Source organism: Palaemon carinicauda, chromosome 21, assembly GCF_036898095.1.
Source record: "Palaemon carinicauda isolate YSFRI2023 chromosome 21, ASM3689809v2, whole genome shotgun sequence".
Taxonomy (NCBI): Eukaryota; Metazoa; Arthropoda; class Malacostraca; order Decapoda; family Palaemonidae; genus Palaemon; species Palaemon carinicauda.
The window spans coordinates 18,604,257-18,629,331 of NC_090745.1; the positions used below are offsets into that span (position 1 = coordinate 18,604,257).

The window sequence follows — 25,075 nt, forward strand, 5'->3', positions numbered from 1 at the left end:
TTCGGGCTACTTTTTTTTTTTTTACCAATTGTTTTCTGAATTTGCTTTGAGATATTCACCAATAAAGAATATGAAACTGACATATCTTATACACCCCTTTTTGCAATATACCCTAATAGTATAAATACAAAGGCACATATTAGATACAATTTCACAATATCCAACCAATATTAGCAAACATTATTTTTTACCTTCATGTATGCAAGCAATTCAAGTTGGCTATGGAACCGCAGCGAAACGAAACCTTTAAGACATTAAAGAAGAAATTAAAGGCGAGTACCAATATGTTTAAAAACAAGTATGAAATATCGAAACTCTTATAAGGAAACCAAAAACTGCTACTGTAAAATAAAATTAGACAAGCCATCTAAACCGAATGGAGGCCGAGAGATTGTTTTCCAAAATATAGACAAGAATCTGGAGGATGATAATATTCAGTAATGTATTTTAGAAAAAACGTACCGTTAATGACACCATACCGGGTAGTACAACTTAATACATTAAAGAGGTAAAACGAAAAAAAAAAACAACGTTAAAATTCGTAGAACTGAAGTACAATTCCTTTCAAACATATACACTAGAGCCAACGTTCTCCTGAAACAAGCCTCGTTGTAAGATCAGCCACGAGACACAAACATTAAATCAACGCCCAAAAGGATAGACTAAAATTGATGAAGCGTCAGTCCTGCTTCTCCCCCAAAAGAAAACACTTATCATATCTATAACAATAAATTTTGGTGAGAGAGAGAGAGAGAGAGAGAGAGAGAGAGAGAGAGAGAGAGAGAGAGAGAGATCACACTAAGGAGATCTGGATGGGCGGTGAACTAGAGGCAAGAAAAAAGGGACTGGCTTGTAAACAAACCACTGTTTGGTTTAGGACAACACCAACATCACAAAAGCTATAGTATCGTCGCTCTTCTTACTCAGATCAAACACTACAGATGAAAAGCCAGAGGCGGATTAATTTCCTCTCCTAATTTACTGGCTAAGAGGGAACAATAGAAAACACTTCCACTGAGAGAGAGAGAGAGAGAGAGAGAGAGAGAGAGAGAGAGTGTGTGTGTGTGTGTGTGTGTTTACACGATCGTGGCTCATTTCTTATCTGGATGGAAGTGTCAATAAATAACTTTCAAACAAGATAAGTTACCTCACAAGAACGTCAAATGGCAATTTCTTGCCTCTTGTATTTGCATTTCCCTCGCGTTTCACATTGCTTCCCTTCCAAATTCTTTCTTAGTTTCTAAAGAGCGAGAAAGAAACTAAAAAATAAAAACGAATTACCTTCGGGTTCCTGCAAATACATTTTTCGTACACGTCGTTTCCCTGATCAAAATTCTTGTTGGGGTTCCTGGCCATCTTTTTCTTCTTCTTCTTCGAAAGGTTTCCTTCGCCGCTTTCTTCCACGATGGGTCTTTTCACCACTTCGTTGCCGCCCGAAGAATCACTGATAAAACAGAAACCATAGATTGATTATTCTTTCGTTTCAGGTAATGATGATGAAAACAATAGCAATCAGAGATTTCAGACCTCGCCAATAAATATTGCCAAAATTTTAATTAAGTCTACGGTTGAAGTACTCCTTCTTTCATATGCTGACCATGGAGGAATCTACTGAAAATTTTACCTAAAGTCTACGGACAACGCAACCACCGTTTCATAAACTGGCTGTAGATGGTTTAAATTTTAAGGGCAATGTTGATACAGAATCGTGATGTTGATCCGGATCACCTCCAACTAAAGTTAATGGGGTCGTCCATGACCTCAAATCTATTTAGTGAAAATTCGTAAAAATCCGTCGGGTAGTTTTGACTTAATATTGCCCACAGACAGGCATAAATAAACAGACTCAATTTTATAACCACCTTGGTGGAGGCAACAATAAATTCTAACTATAAGTCAATATTTTAAGCTAATCTTCTCTATTATTTCAAAAACAAAAAGCAAATTGGAAAAGTCTCGAGACTTTGCCATTACTTGGTTCCTAAAGTACGTTCCACAAGAAGAGAGGAAAGGAAGGAAAGAAGACTTCTCTCACCTGTCCAAGGTGGTCACTTCATCCTGCTGTTGCCTCTTTTCCTGAGCTCGTTTCTGACTATCTTGGATTTTCTTGAGATGCTCCTCAGGGGATATGCGGACGTAGGGCTGACAGATCCAGGGGGGATATGGGAGCTGGGCTTGTTCGCTCTCTGTATGGGAATTAAATATTTAAATGTAATATTTACATTTATATTTAGTTAACATAATGGGTTAACAGGACTTGGGAGGAAGCCACGTCTATCTTTTAATGTTTCTCATCTGTAAATTATGGAAAATTCTTTGGAGTCGGAAAAGCTGTAGAGTTGAAATAAAAATGATTTAGAGTCGAGTTGAAATAAAATGATTTAGAATAAAGACTAAACATAAACTTTGAAGTGAAATAATCTAGTTAAAATAAAATTATTTAAAATAAAAACTAAGAAATAAATATTGAATAAATGATTTAAGTATTGAAATAAAATGATTTAGAATAAAGACTAAACATAAACTTTGAAATAAAATAATCTGGTTAAAATAAAATGATTTAAAATAAAAACTAAGAAATAAATTTTGAGTAAATAACTCAAGTATTGCAATAAAATGATTTAGAATTTGGACTGCAGCATAAACCTGATTGCATTAGATAGTCACCAATGAAAATAATTCAGACTATTAATCATATACTAACACAAAGATAAAACACCGAAGTCATTTGAGAAATAATTTTATATTGAAATCGCTAGCGAAATAGTTCCACCTCATAAGATTGTATGTTCACATTTCAACTAAGTACATAAATTATACACACTGAAAAGTGGTGATGGGTAAATCAAATTTAATTTACATAAAAAGGAGCCGATTCTCAAAAAGAATCTTAACTTATGAAATATTTTGGTCTCCCAAAAATAGTTTTAAAAAGAATTTGTAAAATATATTGGTCAAATTTAAGTTAAGACGAGAGGGAAATAAATGTAATGTAGTCAGTTTAAAATTATTAATATTAAATTAAAAGTATATTGAGATTATATGCATTATTTTCCATGCTTCTTATTGCATTTCTCATGTGAATGTTCCAATTTCTGCAAAAAAGACTTCAATGCAGACACCACCGAAACTGTTAAAGCAACTAACATAGGCTCTCCTCTGATATCCGTCCATCCTACACTGCCAAGCAAGATATCATTACATTAACCATCATTAATTGCATAAGATTTTTTTTTTTTTTTTTTTTAAGAATACATATAATCTTATTCATTTTTATACTTGCACTGTAGCACTACCCACCCGTAGGATTTTTTTTTTTTCATGACATCTACCCTATATAAAAATCTAAGTCTCTCTCTCTATGTATGTATGTATGTATGTATGTATGTATAAAATCCTTTCCGGTCCCGCTCGGCGGTACTGTCAAACATAATTACACTGTCTCTCCCCGTCCCACGCGTAAAGGGGAGAGGGAGTACCCCGAGAGGAAAGGGGGAGAGAAGAGAGGTGGGAAGGGTTGAATCTGTGTGTGGCGTGTCACTGTGTGTGTCTTATCTATTTAAATATTTAGCCGTCATTTTTGACGGGGACATTTTCAAAAATCATTTTCTGGCAAGATTTTAACGAAATGACATCCCAAAATGGTTTTCAGTTACCACCACTCTTGCCAGTTATCTGCCAAATCTTTCTGAATATGAAGGAGACCTTAAGGTTTATTGTCCTCTCTCATAATTGACTATAAAGTCGAACGGTATTTTACTTCATTCTTTCCATTTGCTGATCTAGATATGAAGGTACGACTTAATAAATATGATTAAGTAAAATACAGGATGACAAAATCAAGAGAGATTTATGAAATACTTATCTACTATATATATATATATATATATATATATAGCCTACATATATAGTATAAATACATATATAATATATAATATATATAATGTATATTATATATATAATATATTATATATATAATATACTATATATATATATATATTATGTGTGTGCCTATATATTAATTATACTCTATATATATATATATATATATATATATTTTATAGATACATATTATATGTTAATTACATATATATATATATATATATATATACACACACTTTTCTGTCACACTGAGCGGCAACGGACTCGGAAAGCACAATCTCCCAAAAAATGGCTAAACTGCCATGTGGTAGTTAGGAAAGGGGGAGCGGGCCGAAAGGGTTGAATCAGTGTGTGATGCATATCTAAATATTTATCAGTCATTTTTGACGGATCACGTATACTAGTTCCATAATAATAAATAATAATGCACTGTACTTTGAACTCTTGAGACTAAATGTCGAAAATCAAATCGAAAAGTAAAACCAGATTTACTTGATCTTCCCAATGTCGTTAAATCAATGTGGATTTCATAAAATATATTAGATATTCGATATCAAGGGATTCCAGTCGTCCTTTCAGAGACAGAGGCGGGGATAAATATCCTGAAGTACGCTGACCAAGGGGCAATAAAGATTGGGTAGTTTGATGAACAAGGGAAAGTGACGGTTTTAATATTCCACTTCGCTGACCAAATCTTATCAATAACCTTCATAGAAAGAATCCGAGCTCAGAAACAATTTCTCATGGATACAAAACTGTTTCAGAGAGAGAGAGAGAGGGGGTAAGAAAATGCGAGAGTGAGATAAAGGTAATGAATGCGAAAGGTGGTTTCTGGCTTACGTATATTCGTACTTTATTAGATCCTGGTCGTCTTTGTACATCAAGACGCTTGAATGAAAAAGAAAATAAATGCCCAATACAAAACTATGAATTTTAAAATTATAATAACAAGAGCAGTGAGATTTCAGACCTCCGCCAATGAAAATTATCCTTTTATTAAAGTCTACGTATAAAGCCCTCCCTTTCTCTATGTTGATCGTGAATGAATCTTCAGTACAGTATAGTACTTAATCATTGTTAAAAGTTGGATGAAAATCCAGTGAGAAGTTTTGACGTAATCCTGCTAACAGACAAACAAACCGAAAATAAATAAATGGAAGTCGTTTAATAACCTCCTTGTCGGAGGTAAAAAGAAAACCCCATAATTTGGCATATCAGAGTACCGATACAACTTTGTTTGTTTCAGCTAATTACCGAATTAAAGCCTGAGTATTTATATATTGGGACACATCTAAATCGAAACAATATATGATTCAAGAAATTGTAACAAAGAACGCGTACAAAATTACGGATACAGAATTTTTTCAATTATTTTATTACATTATTTGTATAAGTTCAATTTATAATTGAAAATATTGAAACTGCTTATATTTTTATTTAAAATAATAAAAGTCTGATCATGACTAATTCTAATAAATCAGGCGTTTTCAAAAATTACGCCCATTACAACTGCACTGCATATATTGGTTTGAACACGAATCCAAACGCTATATACCTCTCAACTTGGCCTAAATTTTTACCTCATAAGTATATTACTACGTTTATTCATGGGCTGTAAAGTTATTCATGTATGTAAATATGTATGAATTTTGGCTTATACGTCGGATGGTGCGTCACATCATTCTGTGGTGACAGCGTTCAGTAGCAACACCGACATGTTTTGTATGTGACGTCACGAAACGATGCAGATTGGAGGCAGTAACGAAAGCTGCAGTAAAGTGATTATTCCTCATCGACATGAATTAAACATGACAAAATTTTGTGTATTTATGTATGTATTTATGTATGAATGTAGATTATCTGGTCGCATTCACAAATTCTATGAAATGCAAATGGCGTAATGATATCTTTTATTCTCAAATTTTCTAGATACACTTTCCAAAAAAATTAACGGTAAAGGTATTGCATCTTTAAAATGTCTAAATCTATATTAGAGCAGAGAGAGAGGAAATCCTACCCTACAACTAAGAAATGGGTTATTTATGAAATCAGTATAGCACGTATAACTAGAGGGGTCTACAATAGAGAGTATGCCTTCGCCACGCCAAACAGTTTATTTAGCTCTAACTCCACTGCGCACTTAAACTTTAATGTGTTTTCTTCAAAATCTAATGGATTTTTTCTTGGGTCATACCCAACATGTTCACCTAGTGTCGTTGAAATTGGCTCAGTAATTTTTGCAAATTATTGTTCACAAACAAAAAACATTTTACAAAATATTTGCCATTTACTTAACATTGCAATTATTTTCAAAGTATTTCTACGTACTTGTATTTTGATGCATTCCATCCAAAATGTTAGATTCATCCTTGGGTCATATCAAACATGACTACCAGGTTTGGACAAAATCGGTACTGTAGTTTTTGTAAAGTTGCTCACAAAAAAAAAAAAAAAATAAATAAACTAACATACAGTCTGGGGTGAATTCATACCCTTCACAACAAATAAATGTACTGTAAAAGCAACTGATTCATCTAACCTGGCTCGGGCGACCACGGTTTGTCTCCAGTGTGGTAGGGCATCATCCGTTCTTTCAGGTCCTCCACCACAGTCACCATTTCTTCGGCAGTTGAAGTCTTGGACAGACGGTACCTCAGGTCAAAATTTTCTGACATGCAGAAGCTGGGGAAAAAAGAAAATAAAGTATACGGTATTGTTAACAATTGAGAGAGAGAGAGAGAGAGAGAGAGAGAGAGAGAGAGAGAGAGAGGGGGGGCATTTAAAAAAAAAAAACAACAATATAACGAATTTGTGAATGTACAGTACCCACAAAATGACCAACAGAACCAAGGTACCTGGAAATATGGCACCGACACGATTATGCCCCCTACATAATGTCCCTATGATGACCTATAAAACTATAAGATATGGCCCATTCCTCTTTATCAAACTATCAATAAGACCTTTATTACGCCCACTAACCTCCACAATATTACAAAGATACTTACCAGTGATGGAGGAGCTTGAAGACATGGCCCCTGGCGTAACTGGTCGGGCAGGGGTACTGTATGGCCAGATGGAGGTATTCTAAGGCCATTTCCCAAACGGGGGGCTGACAGTCTTTGTAAATGGCCGGATTGTAAAGGTTCCCTTCAGCACTCATCACCCCGTCTACTCCAGTCTCCGCCAGACAAAGTTTGACGTCCTTGAAGAACTGAATGTTACCGTTGGCCAGTACTGGGATTTTCACAGCATCTCTGAAATCGATCGTAATTGTGGATTAGAGTTTTTCCTTTATAATGTCGCTTTCAGGCCGTAATAGTCACTAATATTACTAGCTAAGCTACAACCCTGGGTGGAAAAGTAGGATGCTATAAGCCCACGGGCTCCTATAGGGAAAAATAGCTGTGAGAAAAGAAAATAAGGAAAAACTACGAGATGTAATGAATTATTAAAAAAAATATATATTTGAAGAACAGTAACAATAAAAATAATTAACATTATTTTCAAACGCACTTATTTGTGAATGAAATTCACCGTGCTTCATTGGATTCTAAGAAGAGGCTTTATGAAGTTTATCCTTATTACATGAAATTTTAATATGCAAGAAAAATTTGTTCGATATGATTTGAATAATATGAAAAAGTGAAAGTCAGGGAATTTTTTTTCTCAAAAGAAAATAAAGAGTTTTTAAAATATTTCTGTATTTTGCTCTAGTGTGAAGGAAAGCATTCTTCAGTGGATTAAATAAAGCTCATGCGTTAGTTTATGCAAATTGAATATTGCCTGCAAAGACACACTGTATCATATATTGTAGTCGGCATGAATCGAATATTTGTTTAATTCAACTTCAAGTCGGGCTCAAAAATGAAACTCGATGAAAGGCGAAAACAATTTAAAAAATTTTAACGTACAAAATGCAATTTAACTATCATATGGAAAAGATAACCAACGGATTCACGAAGTTTTTATTGAAGCACACATTCACATAGAAGCGTTGCTTAAATAAAAAGTGGAAAACAAAGAAATCTTAAACTATTTTATTATAGTTTTAATAACGTCGAACATGGAAATAAATCTTCTATAAATTTTTATACCAATCAAGACACCCAGTAAAAATCTCTTTCAAGATGGGAATGAATCATGACTTTAACAGTTACTTTTTCTATCCAATGATAGTTTACTTGATACTTATTGCAAAATCACTGTCATTGATCGATAAAATTTCAAAGCATGTTTATTCGGTATGGCTTTTTTAGAGAGAGAGAGAGAGAGAGAGAGAGAGAGAGAGAGAGAGAGAGAGAGAGAGAACATAACAGACAAGGCTATTACATGGTGGGTGCATTATTAATAATTCTCTGTCAGTGTCACTTCCATCCAGACCAACAATGCTAGAGGCAATATTGCAATGGGAAACAGAAGCCCATTTTACGTCATTTGTAGAAAATTCACGGTCAGCGTATTTCGTGTGATGGGAAATTTTGATAGATGAGCCCATATCTACCATTTCATATGGTCTGCAAGGATGACAACTGTTCGTATATTTTCTTTCTAAACAATATTTGGAAATTTACTTTACTGCATATAATGCCATCTGGAACTGATTACCTAAATATATCTAGACGTAATTTGTAAACTACACCGTATAATGTTCTGTTATATAAATCAAGAAGGCTATTATATGTGGATTTGATAATAAACACCCATTATGCTGTGTGATACGCAAAATGCCCAAGAATGTATAGGACAAATTGATCCTGTTATGCTATAGAGTGTAGGGTTCCCCTGTGTGATAGGACTAGGCCAGCAAAATTTAAAGTAAGCATCAGAATATATAATCATAGTCACACAGCAACGCATCTCATGAAAATTAAGTCATTTCATACTGGAAATTGCAGTGCGAGCGGTTTTTTTATATTATCCACCTCCATGTCACCAGGTTATATCCAATTTTATTAAAAGTGAAAAAAGCCAGAACTACATCTACCAGAAAGTTTGAAAATATCCAGTTAGTAAGAGGAGTAGACGTCAGCACGACAATCTAATGAAATCAAAGTTAGTTCGAAGGAGAAAAGCAGCTGAGAGCGAGAAAGGAATAGGATGAAATAAATACATTAAAGAGAGAGAGGGAGGGAGGAATAGAGTGGATCACACAGTAAAAACACGAAATGGTTCTGGTGTCCTTGAATAGCAAGTGGACGGGTAGCGACTGTACCCTTCAGAGTTTCCCTTTGACCAGGGGATAAATACTTCCCCTTCAAGCTATAAATTTAGGTAGACTCATATTCAGGTAAGTAAAGGAAGGAAAAATATGAGAGTTTGAGATACGGATGTTGCAGACATTACATTCCACAAGGAAACACGCAACGAAGTAATAAATGTTTATAAACATGTTAAAGTCCGCTCATGAATGGCAGAGGCAAGGGACAGTGACAATGTCTTAGCAGGACAATGACCTAGAGATTAATCATATAGACATATGATCAGCGCCCAAACACCCTCTCCACCTAACTTAGGACCAGGGAAGGCCAGGCAATGGCTGCTGATGACTCAGATGGTAGACCTATAGGCTCCCCTTAACCTCCTCACCCTTAGTTCACAAGGATGGTGAGGTTGCAGACGCTATAAGAGACTATCGAGCTTGAGCGGGTTTCAAATCCTCGTCCAGCAGATCGCCAGTTAGGGAAGTTTCCAATACACTACCTCAGAGAGGGTGTGTGTTTTTGTTCACGAACTTTAAATGTCACTTTCCAAACAGCTGTAAGAGCAAAAGGGACACAAAAATATCAATGTATCTGCTTCTGAAAAATGCAAAAAGAGCATCGTGTAATAGCAACAACTTTCTAAAGAAAATAGGTTTTCTACATACTTGTGGTCATAATTATAATTTTACGTCAATTCCTTGATAATTTTACCATCAAGATAATTTCCAGTCCTCAAATTATTCTAAACCGTAAAATAACCCCTTCTGAATAAGATATATTCAAATTCACAATAAATATATGTGGAAAAACATTGGAAGCATGTAATTTCCTTTTTCAATTAATGAATTCTGTGACAGTCACGTGGAATCAATATAAAAATATTTTGTTCTATTTCGAAGCTGTGTGACGTCAAGAATACTCGGAATGGGGGAAACTGACCAATTGCTCTCTCTACCTTTTTCCTTGGCGTGGCTTCATTAAAAATGATATTCAGAATCCAATCATTCATCTCCCTGCTCCATTCCTACTTTACTCTGTGGTTTCAACTACCATAATCTTAGTGAAGTGGTGATGTACTGGATTCAAATGAAAATACAAAAGATATTAACAATAATTTAGTGACTGTAATAATGAGTCATGACCTTTTATTATTATAATTATTATTACTAATACTAATAATATTATTTGCTAAGCTACAGCCCTAGTTGGAAAAGCAGGATGCTATAAGCCCAAGGTCCTCCAGGGGGGAAACTTTATATAGCGATCTTACTTCCATTAAATCCGTGATTTACAAATTATAAGGAATTTGGCCGAACAATTTTATGCCTCGACATGCTTGAAAAATGTTAGCCTAGTTTCCTGGAAAGTTCAGAAGGATCACTGATGACAGTATCAGTCACTCAGTAAGCGGGGCAAGGAAAACGGACAAAATTGCTCCTAAACTATTTTTTCCAAACAACTCTTGATTAAGTTTTAAGAGTTGATTCCATTAAGGTAGTAAGGAAAGATAGAGAATGTGTTATGAAGTTTGATAAGAGCCACCAATTTTTTTTAGCTTCAGTGGCATCTTCTAGTAGTCTGTGTTAGATTATCACGTTGTTCCACCATGGAACTGTAAGTTTGTAACATTTCCCCTTAATCCTGGGTATTGCACCATTAGCGCTTGGGAGGGTTTATTGAGCAAATTTTAAGTTTATAAATGAGTTGACAAATTCAAATTCTTCGTCCAGGATGACATTTTGACTAAGTTTTCTTTAATCTGCTCTCACACCTTCAATTTAGGAGATTCATATGCGGTATTTTACCCTGAACCCAGTAAATATGGAAACGTTCACTCCCATCCAAATGTTCATCTGTTGACCATACAAATGTAATTGGATACAGAAAGAACATAAGTTCAAAATGTATATCAGGTAACTGATCACGGAAGGAATTATAGGTAGTAGGTTAGCCAAGCCACCGGCCACCCGTTGGGATGTTACCGCTTAAGAGTTATTGGGTCCTTTGACTGGCCAGACAGTACTACATTGGATTCCTCTCTCTGGTTATGGCTCATTTTTCCTTTGCCTACACATACACCGAATAGTCTGGCGTATTCTTTCCACATTCTCTTCTGGCCTCAGACACCTAACAACACTGAGATTACCAAACAATTCTTCTTCGTTCAAGGGGTTACTGTGTTGTTCAGTGGCTACTTTCCTCTTGGTAAGGGTAGAAAAGACTATTTAGCTATGGTGAGCAGCTTTTATAGGAGGGCACTCCGAAATCAAACCATTGTTCTTTAGTCTGGGGTAGAGCCATAACCTCTGTACCATGGTCTTCCACTGTCTTGGGGTAAAGTTCTCTTGCTTGAGGGTACACTTGGGGCCGCTATTCTATGTTTTTTTTCCTTCATTTTTTATAGTTTAAATATGAAAGATCTAATATGTTCCTTTTCTTAAAATATTTTATTTTGATTATTCATTACTTCTCTTGTAGTTTATTTATTTCATCGTTTCCAATCATCATTGGGTTATTTTTTCCCATTTGGAGCCCTTGGGTCTATAGCACCGTGGTTTTCCAGCTAGGGTTGTAGCTTAGTTCGTAGTCGTAGTAGTAGTTGTAATAATAATAATAATAATAATCATAATAATAATAATAATAATAAAAACATTATATACAGGATGGTACAGCCTAGGATAACCTGAATGCAAAGGATGGTCAGAACTGTAAAAATATTATGCACTTTCACAAAGAACTAATTAAATGACGGTACCTGTGATAACTATCAAGATCAGGAATAAACGCTTTTATAGACAAAGTTTTTATCCAAGAAATAAGCTCATAGTCAGAAGCTAAAGATCAAGCAAGAGAACAATACTCGGAACAACGTAGAATAAAAAAGAATAAATCCCCAGGATGGAATAATCACTAAATCTTTAAGATTTTTTTCAAATAGCTTTTTATGCAGGGGAAGAAGAAAAACATAACCGGATGTGTTTCTCAAAAGTAAGCAATCAAGAATCACACATAGGATATTGAGTCATATATAATCAAAAAGACATTGTCAATGGTAAGATCTGGATGTTGAGGAGTCGCTGCCCTTGACCTACTTATAATCAAATTGAGTTTTGTTAGGGTTCAACTTCATGCTCCGCAATTTCCACTGTATACTGATTGTACCTCTCATGTCTACATTCATGAGAGGGAATTATTGTAAAGAGAGTAGCATCATCATTACATACCCTGCATACATAGAATGCAAATTAATGTGCCTTGGAAACTACCCTAAGGAACACCAAATATTACATTCCTAGTCACTATGGTGCCTATTAAAACTACAGTAGGCTACTCTTTGCAATTTATTATCTAAAATTTTAAATGACGCAAGGAAGGCTCCTCATGATTAAGACGGTCAAAGGCAACAATAGGCCACCCAAAATATTCAGTTTTCGATAATATAATCGAACTTTAGTATACAGCCATTCATTAATTTATTTCTGAAGACTAATTAGTTTAGTTATTAATAACAAACGGTAGGTTCTATTATGTGCAACATACGCATACATACAATGTTAAAAATTACGGTATTTTAATAGGATATTCTCCGTAAAAAATATAGTTCTCAGCCGTATTTCAGTAAAATACAGGCGACCGTAATTTTACCATATTTTGTTATGACCTTTTACAGGTTGGCGACCGTAATATCACTCCTTAACGTTAATATATCCGTTTCTAAAACGGTAAATGTATGGCAACATTTATGGCAGGATTTTTACCGGGTTTTTTTACGGCCAATTTCTAATAGTGTACGTATATATCTAAAATCTCTCTCCAGATATATTTATGAATCTAGACATTTGAAAATGGTGAAACTATAGCCTTAATTAATTTATTTAACTTCGTTTAAGAAAATAATCAAATATTTAGTGTCCGAATTTCAAACTTCCTATGATCCCAAACTGAAATACAGAAAAAAATTTAATAGAGTGAAAGGGAAATTCCAGCTTCCGCCCTGAATCTGAGCTTTGCCAAACGCCTACTGAACGTCAGTAACCACTCGTGCAATACACCATAAAACATCCCCCCCCCCACCCCACCCCCTTTGGAGTGGCTTACCACTCCTGGGCTTACGTTTCCTCCCCATCGGAATGGCTTACCTGACAGCTTTGATGTGAGGCCAAGAAGCCAAGCCAGTGAGAGGTCCCTTCTGCTCTCTGGTTCTACCGTGGACGGTGAGCATCGAGGCACCGGCTCGTTCCAGCATCTGGGCGTATTCCACCGTCCGCTTCATGTCGGAAAATACTCTGATCTTGGCGGTGACGGGGATGTCCACCTCGGTGGATGCTCTTCCAACTGGGGAAACGAATAAGGGATGTTATTATTTTCGTAAATTAATAAAACTTGTGATTTCTACTATTACTTTGTTTTATATTGACAAAAAAAGGGAAGTTCTATGAATGTAGAAGTTTACAAAATAGTAATTTTTATGAGTAGAATGCTCTATGGATTTGCAAGTTTTATTATTATTATTATTATGATTATTATTATTATTATTATGATTATTATTATTATTATTATTATTATGTATTTACAAAGAAATTTATAAGGGAAACGAATATTAATGGTATGGATTGTCATACCCCGTCTATTGATAAAACTTATCAGTTTTATTATTACTTTATTTTATTTTGACAATACTTGGAATTTATATGGATGTAGAATTTTTTAAAATAACTTTTATGAGTGGTATGCCTTGTAGATTAACAAGATTTATTATTATTATACATTTACAAAAATATGTAACCTGGATAAGTGTTGTGCAATATACTTTCACAAACATGTTAATTATAAAAAAAAGTTATGTTTTACATGTCTATAAAACCTAAATTATTTGAGTAAAAAGAAGAATCAAATTTTTTACTGTTATTTACAAATGCAATAACTTGCACATTAATTATCATGATATCCAACCTCATCATTAGTACTGCCAAGTAATGAAAACCTGAGAGTGTTTGTACGTCAAGTTCTGACCACAGATGGTTTTATCTAACAGAAAATTGATAATTTGTTTTAATAGCCTTTTTTTTTTACTATAATACACTTAGTGTGATAATGAATATTTTCAGGAGAGACTCTGCACCTTTCTTCTTACTCAAGGATTACAGTCCTCCATACAAACAAAGCAAATATGATGTGATATATATATATATATATATATATATATATATATATATATATATATATATATATATATATATATATATATATACACACAGATTATACATATATATAAGGTATATATCTATATATATTACACACATATACATACATATATTGGTAATGGTGTCATTATGGGTTTAATTTACAAGTAATTTACAAAGTATTACAAAGTAACATGTTTACACACATACAGCATATTGGGTACGCATGTTTGGGCAACTTAAAAGGGAATAATTTTGTTCAGTCATTCCCAATATGAGCCGATTGCTATTTATTGATCCCCAGCAGGCGAAAAGAGAGAGAGAGAGAGAGAGAGAGAGAGAGAGAGAGAGAGAGAGAGAGAGAGAGAGAGAGAGAGAGAGAGAGAGAGAGTAGAATGGATGAGTCAATATCAGAAAATGGAATCCTAAAAATTAAAGTTGCTGGTCGATTTTGCAAGCAAGGGGGCCGTTCGGGGCTCGTTATAAAAGGCCTCGTCGGCACTTTTATTAAAATCGTTAATCAGGTTCTATTCGCTTTCGACCATAATATTTTCTCTTTCCATATTATAACCAGAGATTAGAGAAGGGGATTGGGGATTGCACGACCAGGTTGACTGGCTATTCACGATACCTGGCAAAGGCTTTTAAGTAATCTCTCTCTCTCTCTCTCTCTCTCTCTCTCTCTCTCTCTCTCTCTCTCTCTCTCTCTCTCTCTCTAGTATATTTAGTATAGTATATTTCTTCTAGTCAGTCTTTTCTAATTGTATTGGGTGGCCCTAAAAGGTATTGCCTCTTTCCCTTATTTTAATTCTGGCTACGTATGTTTTAAATAATACATCTCTCTCTCTCTCTCTCTCTCTCTCTCTCTCTCTCTCTCTCTCTCTCTCTCTCTCTCTCTCTCTCTCTCTCTTAGTATATTTGTTCTACAGACAGTCTTTTAATTGTATTGGATGCCTCTATGAGGTGTTATCTTTTCCCGTTATTTTAATTCTGGCTACATATATTTTACATAGTACATCCATCTCTCTCTCTCTCTCTCTCTCTCTCTCTCTCTCTCTCTCTCTCTCTCTCTCTCTCTCTCTCTCTCTCTCTCTCAAGTACATTTCTTCAACTATTAGTCTTTTATAATTGTAGTGACTAAAATGAGTTGCCTTTTCCCCATTTAAGAATATTATACAAACTGTAAATCTTGCATGTCTAATGCCTTCTAGCAAACGGCCAGTGAGTGTATTTGAAATAGGTATCAGGTTTTCAAAGATGTCTCCCAAGTCACCCCATGCAATGAATGAATGATTTAAAAATATTTGGCATCATAGCTTTATCCCGTCATGCAGGCCTAACAGGAACCTTGCCATATAACTAGCGATAAGAACAGATGTAACTGATAGTATATTAAAAAATTGATCTAATTAGTGTCTTGTACTAAGAGTGACACTTTCTGTTCTATTCATAACAGTGGCTGTATAAAATAGTCAAGTTAGTGGAACAATTCTTCTTCGCTCAAAGGGATTAACTACTGCAATGTAATTATTCAGTGGCCACTTTCCTCTGGGTAAGGGTAGAAGAGACTCTTTAGCTGTGGCAAGCGGCTCTTCTAGGAGAGGGACACTCCAAAATCAAACCATAGTTCTCTACTCTTGGGTAGTGCCATAACCTCTGTACCATGGTCTTCCACTGTCTTGGGGTAGAGTTCCCTTGCTTGAGGGTACATTGAAGCACACTATTCTATCTTTTTTCTCTTCCTCTTGTTATTTTGAAGTTTTAATAGTTTATATAAAATAGATTTATTTTAATGTTGATTATTCTTAAACTTCTCTTGTAATATACTTCTATATTTCCTTTGCTCACTGAGCTATTCTCCCTGTTGTTGCCCTTGGGCTTATAGCATCCTGTTTTTCCAACTAGGGTTGTACCTTAGCAATTAATAATAATAATAATAATAATAATAATAATAATAATAATAATAATAATAATAATAATAATAATAACGTTTTGAATTCGCAAGTCAACCCATTATGTTCCTTCCATTTTAACCATTACCAAGGAGCCACTTACCATTTTTTTTAATCCTTACGTCCTTATTGCAAGTATTTTCAATTGTACGCATGAAAGATACATAAGCAGCCATTGCTGGAGACAAAATGCAACAGCGCTCATAGATTTAAAAAAAAAAAAAAAAAAAAACGGACTAAAACATTGATTTTTGTAATTAATCTGGAACCACATTACGTAAAACTATTCCACCTAACCTTTTGAAGATAACCCATGACAACATTTCCTCAAAAACAAAAGCTTAACTAACATTCACTGTTATATTTACATACATGAACAATGGGAATTTTTCTGTGAGTGCGTATGTGCGTGATAGCACAAACTACATTACATTAATAAAGTTATTTAAACGTGTGGTGTTCATACTTCCATATTTACATAACTAATATATCACTAAGTATGTCCCCGAAAAGGCTTCCCTAACTTCTTGGTTCCTTTATTGGACTCCATTAACGCTGAGGACGTCGTTTGACGACTTTGAAGGGAACTAATAACGGCATATTACACGGCTTCCCGCACTCGCAAAGAAGCAAAGTTTATCCTTGAATATCCTTGAATTTTCATATTTTCGAAGTTTTCGCTCTTTTTTTTTTTCCGTTCTGAAATAGCCGACAAGTAAAACGCATTTAGGCAATGTCTCCTTAAAACCGTACCAAAATTTAATAATTCCTCGGAGAAGGATTTCTTTCATTTGGCAAAATTATATCACGGAAATAATATCCGAAAGATTTTTTTATATATATAATCTTGTTTTAGTAGACATAACGAAATACCTAGGTTAATTGACATCTAACCTTTATGGGGTTCATAATTTTTCCTTCATTGCCATAATATATGTTTATATATAAAATAGTTATATATTTCTATTATTAATAAACATGAAATCGACCGTAACAATCCATAAGTACATTCACAAATCCACGTAAGAATTCTCTTATATAATAAAGAGAAAATGTCTAGCTATATATATATATATATATATATATATATATATATATAAATATATATATATATATATATATATATATATATATATATATATATATATATAATATAAACATACATTTCTTTCCTGTCACGCTCAGCGGCATTTCTAAACGTATGACTACTCGGTCTCACCCCATCCCTCAGGTAGGGGGAGGGAGTAGCCATACCCTGGTGAGAGGGAATAGCTCGATAGGTACTCTCGGAAACCATAATCTCCCACACATAGCCGAAACTGCCGTATTGTATTTAGGAAAAGGGAAGGGGGTGTGAGTGTATATCTATCTAAATATCTAGCCTTAATTTTTGACGGGTCGCGTACACTTTACATAATCATCACAGAAGAAAAGGAACTCGAGAACTTACTCATAGTTCGGATTAGGTCCCAGTCATCCTGCAGGAATGCTCCATAATGTCCTCTTCTTGCTATTGCTTGAGGGCAGCCCAGGTTCAAGTCCACGGCATCGCAGTGGTCTGCAGCTAACTGGCACGCTGCCACGAAAGTGTCGGGGTCATTGGCGCAAAACTGCAAAGAAAAAATAAAAGTTTATTTTTTCAGGATTAAACAAGACATAAAGAAAACACATGGATAGTCTCTCTTTTTATCGAAAGCCAATGGTGAATTTACGAACCTTAAACCTGTAATGGCTGTAAAAATTGACGGATGGTAATAATCAAATTGTTTGATTATTGCAATCCTGGTTAAATTGGCAGTGAAAATCAGCGAACGATGCGCAATAACATTTGCAGATGAAAATTTCATCCACAGGTTGTTGTCTGATAGGTAAACAAGCTAGTATTGGGCAAAAAAAAAATCAAAGTGACATTAGTCTTGGACAAAGGTGGCTGATTATATGTATGTATACTGGCGTCTCAACAACTTGCTTAAGCTGTGCTAAAATTGTTACAATACGAGTTGAGCGTGTTGAGGAATAAGGCATTTTGTGATGTCAATTTTAAATATATATAATACTGCATTGGGTCCTTCTCTCTGGTTACGGTTCATTTTATCTTTGTCTACAGACAGAATAGTCTGGCTTATTCTTTACACATTCTCCTCTCTCCTCATACACCTGACAACACTGAAATTACCAAACAATTATTCTTCTTCAAGAGGTTAACTACTGTACTGTAGTTTCCTCTTGGTAAGGGTAGAAGAGACTCTAGCTATAATAAGCAGCTCTTGTAGTAGTAGGACACTCCAAAATCAAACCATTGTTCTCTGGTCTTGGGTGGTGCCATAGCCTTGGGCACACTATTCTATCTTGTTTCTCTTCCTCTTCTTATTTTGAAGTTTTTATCCTCTCGTTATTTTAAAATTTTTATATTTTATATATGAAAGATTTATTTTAATATTATTCTTATACTTCTCGTAGTTTTTCCTTATTTCCTTTCCTTACTGGGCTATTTTCCGTGTTGGAGCCCTTGGGTTTATAATATCCTGCTTTTCCCACTTGGGTTGTAGCTTAGCATGTAATGATAATAATACTGAATGATATGGTGCGGTCTCCAACACCACGAATTAAGAAAAATTTGTGTAGTGAATTTTGATATAATTAAAGTACACATGTATTTGAAAGCGATAGGTAAATACCCGTGTTGTCAAATATTTCTAAGTCCAACTAATTCAACATTTCTTAAATTTCGTCTAATCTTATTATCATGTCTATTCAAATGTCCATTTGTCTCAGCATCTGTGGGTTTTATTACAGCCACTAGTCATAAAATGTTAAGGCAGTTCTCTTATAACAAAACTATTACAGAGCGAATAATAATAATAGAAAAAAAAAAAACTCTGGAAATCTTTCATGTAATAAGACCAACTTGCATAAACTTGTATAAAAGCCGCTTCTTAAAGAATATCTTTATCTGAATAATCCTCTTGACAGAATTTTTAGTAGCAAAAACACTCAGCAGATTTTCAGGAAAATTAAAACATCGTGAAAAGTCGTCTTCAGAATCACTTATCCCATGTTAACGAGATCACTGCGCACTTGTACTTCGATGTATTTTCTTCAAAGTCTTATGGATTTATCCGTGGATCATATCACACATGTCCACCAAGTTACGTGGGAAAAAAAAAAAAAAAACTTATGCCATTTACTCAACATACCGATTATTTTCTAAGTACTGCTGCGTACTTGTACTTTGATGTAATTTATCTAAAACCTTACAGATTCATTCTTGGGTCATATACAACATGACCACCAAGTTTGGTCTAATTCGGTAGAGTAGTAGTTGTGTAAATTGCTCACAAACTACTAAAAAATAAAATAGGAAACAGGGGGATGAATACATACTCTTCTCCAAAATCTTCAATTTTGGAGAAGGCAATAATTAAAAGACGAAGTCTTACACTTTTCAGCTAAAATTAATGATATCAAAAGAGCAATTACAGTTATTTGATCACAATGGCTTCATGCAAGGTTATTTGCAATTATTCTATTAAAGTGGGAAGTATTTGGAATGCGCACTACATAACATATATATATATATATATATATATATATATATATATATATATATAGTTATATATATATATATATATATATATATATATATATATATATATATATATATATATATATATAATCATGGTGATGTATAATCTTGAATTTGTACTCATTGATGAATGTAATATTACTAGTTTGTAATCGTGGAGTTTGGATTTGAGTCGCGTAATTTATGAGCTAAATTACTTTTATGACATATTTTGACCTATGACTATTAGCATCCGTTTCATACATATAAAATATAATATTGAATACTTTACTTTCACAAGGATCCCGTGACTTAATATACCGCAAAAGTTTTTTATACTGTATTAAAACATAGAACATGCATTGTATCTGTGAATTTTTAGTTACTGATCATAGTAAATAATAAGCAAACATCTTTACCCGTACATCACATATTTCTCAGTGTAAGTTGGTTTATAGGAAAGATCAATTATAAAGAAAAATGACAAAAACGATGCACCAGGGAGCCAAAAATAAGTTTGTTACATATAAACATTATGTTGATGACATTTATGTACTGTTGTGGGTTAAATGATTCACACACATGTACACAAGTAATTGACAATATAAGCGAATTTAAGCAATGTTAAATTAAATGGGCTATATAACCCCGTAAAAACAATCGTCAAGAAAGCACACTTCTTAACATGAAAAAAAATCCATATCTCTCTCTCTCTCTCTCTCTCTCCTCTCTCTCTCTCTCTCTCTCTCTCTCTCTCTCTCTCTCTCTCACACAAAACGTGATTCCTGCCATCCATCCTCCGAGAAAATTGTCTTTGAAATAATGATTCTAGCGATCTTTGTCATACCAGACATCCTCCAAATCAAATCCGGTAACAATGGCCGACTTTATCACTTCTCATAATCAATGCCTTTCGACGTCTTGCCTCGACTAAATTCCTTTTCTTCAATACAAGTCATAATGAGCGAATCCTGCACAATAGAAAAACACATCCGCATTCCTAAAAGTCCTCTATAATCCCTTAGCTATCAACCAACAGCTGCGTCTCCGTTCACAAGTAATATTTAGCGCCGTAAGCAGTGTCTCTCTAGCGGCGAACACAGGCACTAATTGGAAGGGTCATATGGCAGTGCTCCAGTCTTTTGTTGTTCTTTTTTTTTCATCATTTACGAGGGGCGGCGATATTACCTTTCCCTTTATGAAAATAATCCGACCTAAATATGAAGTCCAACATAAACAAGTGCTAATGGCTCACTGGCTCCCAAGGCATTTACTTTTAATGAGCTTCACAAGAATGAAGCCATTTTCCCTATAATGGGAGTCCTAAATTCAAACGCCGTCTTCGACACACACACACACACACACACACACTTATTCCCTCTACCAAAAAGAGAGAAGGAAAATGCAATTTAGATTGATTCTGTGAAGGAGGATCTCTTCAAATCAAAACTACATCCGAGGAAACGGAACCTGAATTTATTCTTTAAAAGGCTGCAATTTTTTTACGTAAATTATTCAAAGGTTTAACAGGAAATTGAATGAGTCTCTGATATCAGTCTTTATAGAACAAGTTATTTTCAATATTTCCAGTATTTTATTTTTACAGTAAGAGACTTTTCTTACGGGCGACGTAAACACGAAGTCTGTAAAACAGACTTCATGAAAAAATTCGAGTAAGTTATACAGTGAAAGGAAACCTGATCCTTCTTTAATCAAAAACTTAAAAGTAATCCAAGAAGCGTTATAAAGTAACTTGAATTCTCGCATTAATGTCAAGGTCACTCCCATACCAATCAAATTTCATACAAACGAATTTCCTACCATCAAATGGTGCCGCAGTGACTTCTCACAAGTAACACCTACATACACTGAAGGGGAAAAAAGCGGTAAAAATCCGAGAATAAATATTGCCAGGCATTTACAGTTTTAAAAACGGATACATTGACGTCAAGGAGTGATATTACAATCACCAACCCGTAAAAGATAACAACAAGGTAGGGTGAAAATTACGGTAGCCTGTATTTACTAAAATACGGCTGAGAACAGTATATTTTTTACGGAGAATTTCCGATTAAAATTATGGGTTTTTTTTTTTAAATGAGTGTAGCAATAATTTATCAGGTACCCATGTTTAGATGGATCGATTGGGAGAGCAGCCTGTAAAAAGCTTAAAACTGCAAATGCCAGCTTACAGCTCTGCCACTGAGCCTCATCCCCTATACTGTACTATACTATAATCAAAATAACTAGTATTACTTTAGTCAAAAACTTGACAATAAAATAAGTAAAATTAAGGTAATATTAAATCTCTAATATACATACACATGAGTTATACACACTTGATAAATAAAGTTTATGAAAAAAGAATAATATTAGTGTAACCACGTCCCCCCACTCTCTCTCTCTCTCTCTCTCTCTCTCTCTCTCTCTCTCTCTCTATATATATATATATATATTTGAAAATTGCAGTTTTTAAATTTCTTTTTTAAAGTGTGTTTCCTCCAAATTATTTAATTTGGTGACGTATAAATAAAGTCGACAACAATGATGCTTAAAAACAAATATTTTAAACTTGAAAATACGATGAATATTGCTAAAAGAGCGATGAATCAATAACATAATATATATATATATATATATATATATATATGTATGTATGTATATATTCTCCTATAAATAAATATACACACTGTATATAAACGAAAATATCAAGATTTTTTTTCTGGTTTGAGCATACCAAAGAAGTCAGTAAATGATGTCGAGTCTCATTTCATTAGCATTTAACGGTAGATAATAATGAAAAGAAACAAACACAAGGCATAATGTAAACTTGAAAAATCAAACAAAGTTTCGAATACCGACTGGAATTTGCTTCATTCGTAAACATTGCAGCACTCCTGATTTTCATCTAATCAAACGTCACTGATTGAATTAAGGAGAGAGAGAGAGAGAGAGAGAGAGAGAGAGAGAGAGAGAGAGAGAGAATATTGGTATCTGGTCTAGGAAGCTGTCAATAATAATTTCAAGATATTTTAAACAAGTATAATAAGAGAGTACACATCTTACGAGAGAGAGAGAGAGAGAGAGAGAGAGAGAGAGAGAGAGAGAGAATTTCAAAACTTCTCATCAAATAATTTCTTCGTTCCGATTCAAATTTAATTTTCAGGAGAAAAACTTTTTACTTCTTCCTAAACCCTTTGTTTACAAGCAGATGATATTGGTTGTGCACTGAATGAAAAAGACAAAAGGTCATTAAAACAGGAGACAATGATCGAAAGTGAATGACCAGTCATAAAAGTACAGAAAGATAAAAAAAGAAAAGAACAAATCTGGTGCATTATAAAAACGTTGATGGAAAGTATTTTAATATTCTTCGAGCATAATACCAAAAGATACACACTGATCCGTCAGACAGGAGTCTATATGCAGTGTTAATACGGACAAAAACAAAAAAAAGGTCTCAAATCAATAATTATGATGCTATTATATTAAACGGACAGAAAAACTGCTTAATGTCTTTTATTATCCATTTATTTTAAAGGCATTATGATTAAAAAACTATGTTGTTGTGTATTTCATATTCAATTCCTTCTTCAGGTCAAATTTATAAGTCAATACTAACAGTTATCAATAAACTTAACCTATCACCCCGAGGTTTTGTTCACCTAGCAAAGGGCATCTATTTTTTTCATTAGTTTATTAAAAAAGAACAATAGTAACAAATACAATAATTTTATATGTATATTTATACATATATATATATATATATATATATATCAATAGTAACAAATGCAATAATTATATATATATATATATATATATATAAAACAATAGTATCAAATACGATAATTATATATATATATATATATATATCTTATTTATCAGCCCTTATAAGAAATATCTGATATTAATAATGACTTATTGGTTAACAGATATGTACTCCAGCATTAATTTGCATGTCGTTATGTCGTAGGTTTTCATTCTGCTCAATCCTTGCTGCTAATCATATAGGATGCGATTGATTGATTGATCGATTGATTGATTTGAAGTTCTCTGGTATAGGATGGGAAACAAGACCCTTTTTTATATCGTACATATACAATGTCCAATCTAAGGTTAATATAAATTTGTTATCACTATTTGTTCCGTTCAGTGAAGAGAAAGTAATATTCCCGCTACCTTTTGATGTTTAAAACCTAGTTTACACTTTCAGGAGAGAGAGAGAGAGAGAGAGAGAGAGAGAGAGAGAGAGAGAGAAAGAGAAATTAATCATAAGGAAGAGCAAGATATGTAAACAGTTCTCGGAAATAGCTTCGTCCACATTTCAATTCTATGGATTAGCCGAATAACTGAGCAATGAGAGCTGCCTTTCTTAGCATCTAGTAAACAAATCAATATGTAGATTTAATTCAAATCTCGAGAGTGGAAAACTCCCCAGGCCTCCAAAATAATTACTATTATGAAGTATATCGTTAAATACTTTCCTCCAGATGATTTTTATTAGTTGTTACGCAATCATAAAAGGTTATTATATTTATTTTTAGGCTCTTCAAGTATTGTCCTATATAGCCTCGGTGATATTGTCCTTGTTTTCCATAAATGATAAATTACATCATTTAAAACCCTGGAACACTGAACGTGGGTATAGATTACCCAGAGTAGGTGACGTCATTCGTGTTCCCCCCTCTTCCCCACAAGCCAGCGCGCTGGGACTCAGTATAGCTTCAGTCTACCCTATGGGTTTATAGGGGGAAGTCGCGTCGCTCCAATCCTCTGCCTGGATTTTGCGCTACAGACGTGTTCGGGGTACCGTTTACCCACGTTCAGTGATAAGAGTATATAGAAAAAACTGGCACAGCTGCAGGTGCTGGACCATCGGCAGCCGAGATGAGGAACCCTATGGTCCGTTGCACGAAGTGTGACTCCAAGGCAGACAAAAAGACACGTTTCAGGTGTCACAGCTGCCGCCAACCTGTTTGCCCGAGCCACTACTTCCCCTACTGCTGTGATTGCATATAAGGCTGAGGTAGGTAATATATATATAAAACTAAGATTTTGAGTGATAATGTGTGATAAAGTATAAAAAGAAATATAATAAACACATTATATTCCACAATTTGTCATTTCTGGTGCACTAAAAAAAGGGTGTTTTTCCTACTCTCTTCCCTACAGTTCCCGCATCCCCCGTGCCTTGATGACCCCCTGGGATGAGAGCCTGACATCCTTGGAAGCGTGTGGGAGCATCTGAGCGATTTTTTGGGGAGGGTTTTTTTTTTGCTTAATTTTTTG

General features: G+C 34.3%; 1 protein-coding gene across 4 annotated transcripts in view; it reads right to left on the reverse strand.

Annotated features, from left to right (window-relative positions):
* Positions 1-25,075, reverse strand: part of Dus1 (Dihydrouridine synthase 1) — a 527,049-nt gene that overhangs the window by 9,587 nt on the left and 492,387 nt on the right. For all 4 annotated transcript variants that reach the window (XM_068344858.1, XM_068344855.1, XM_068344856.1 and 1 more), the window contains exons 4-9: positions 17,672-17,831; positions 13,226-13,421; positions 6,891-7,139; positions 6,422-6,564; positions 2,036-2,186; positions 1,282-1,444 (exon numbers count right to left, since the gene is read on the reverse strand). In XM_068344858.1, coding sequence (XP_068200959.1) covers positions 1,282-1,444; positions 2,036-2,186; positions 6,422-6,564; positions 6,891-7,139; positions 13,226-13,421; positions 17,672-17,831 — 1,062 coding nt within the window. The remainder of the gene's footprint in view (positions 1-1,281; positions 1,445-2,035; positions 2,187-6,421; positions 6,565-6,890; positions 7,140-13,225; positions 13,422-17,671; positions 17,832-25,075) is intronic.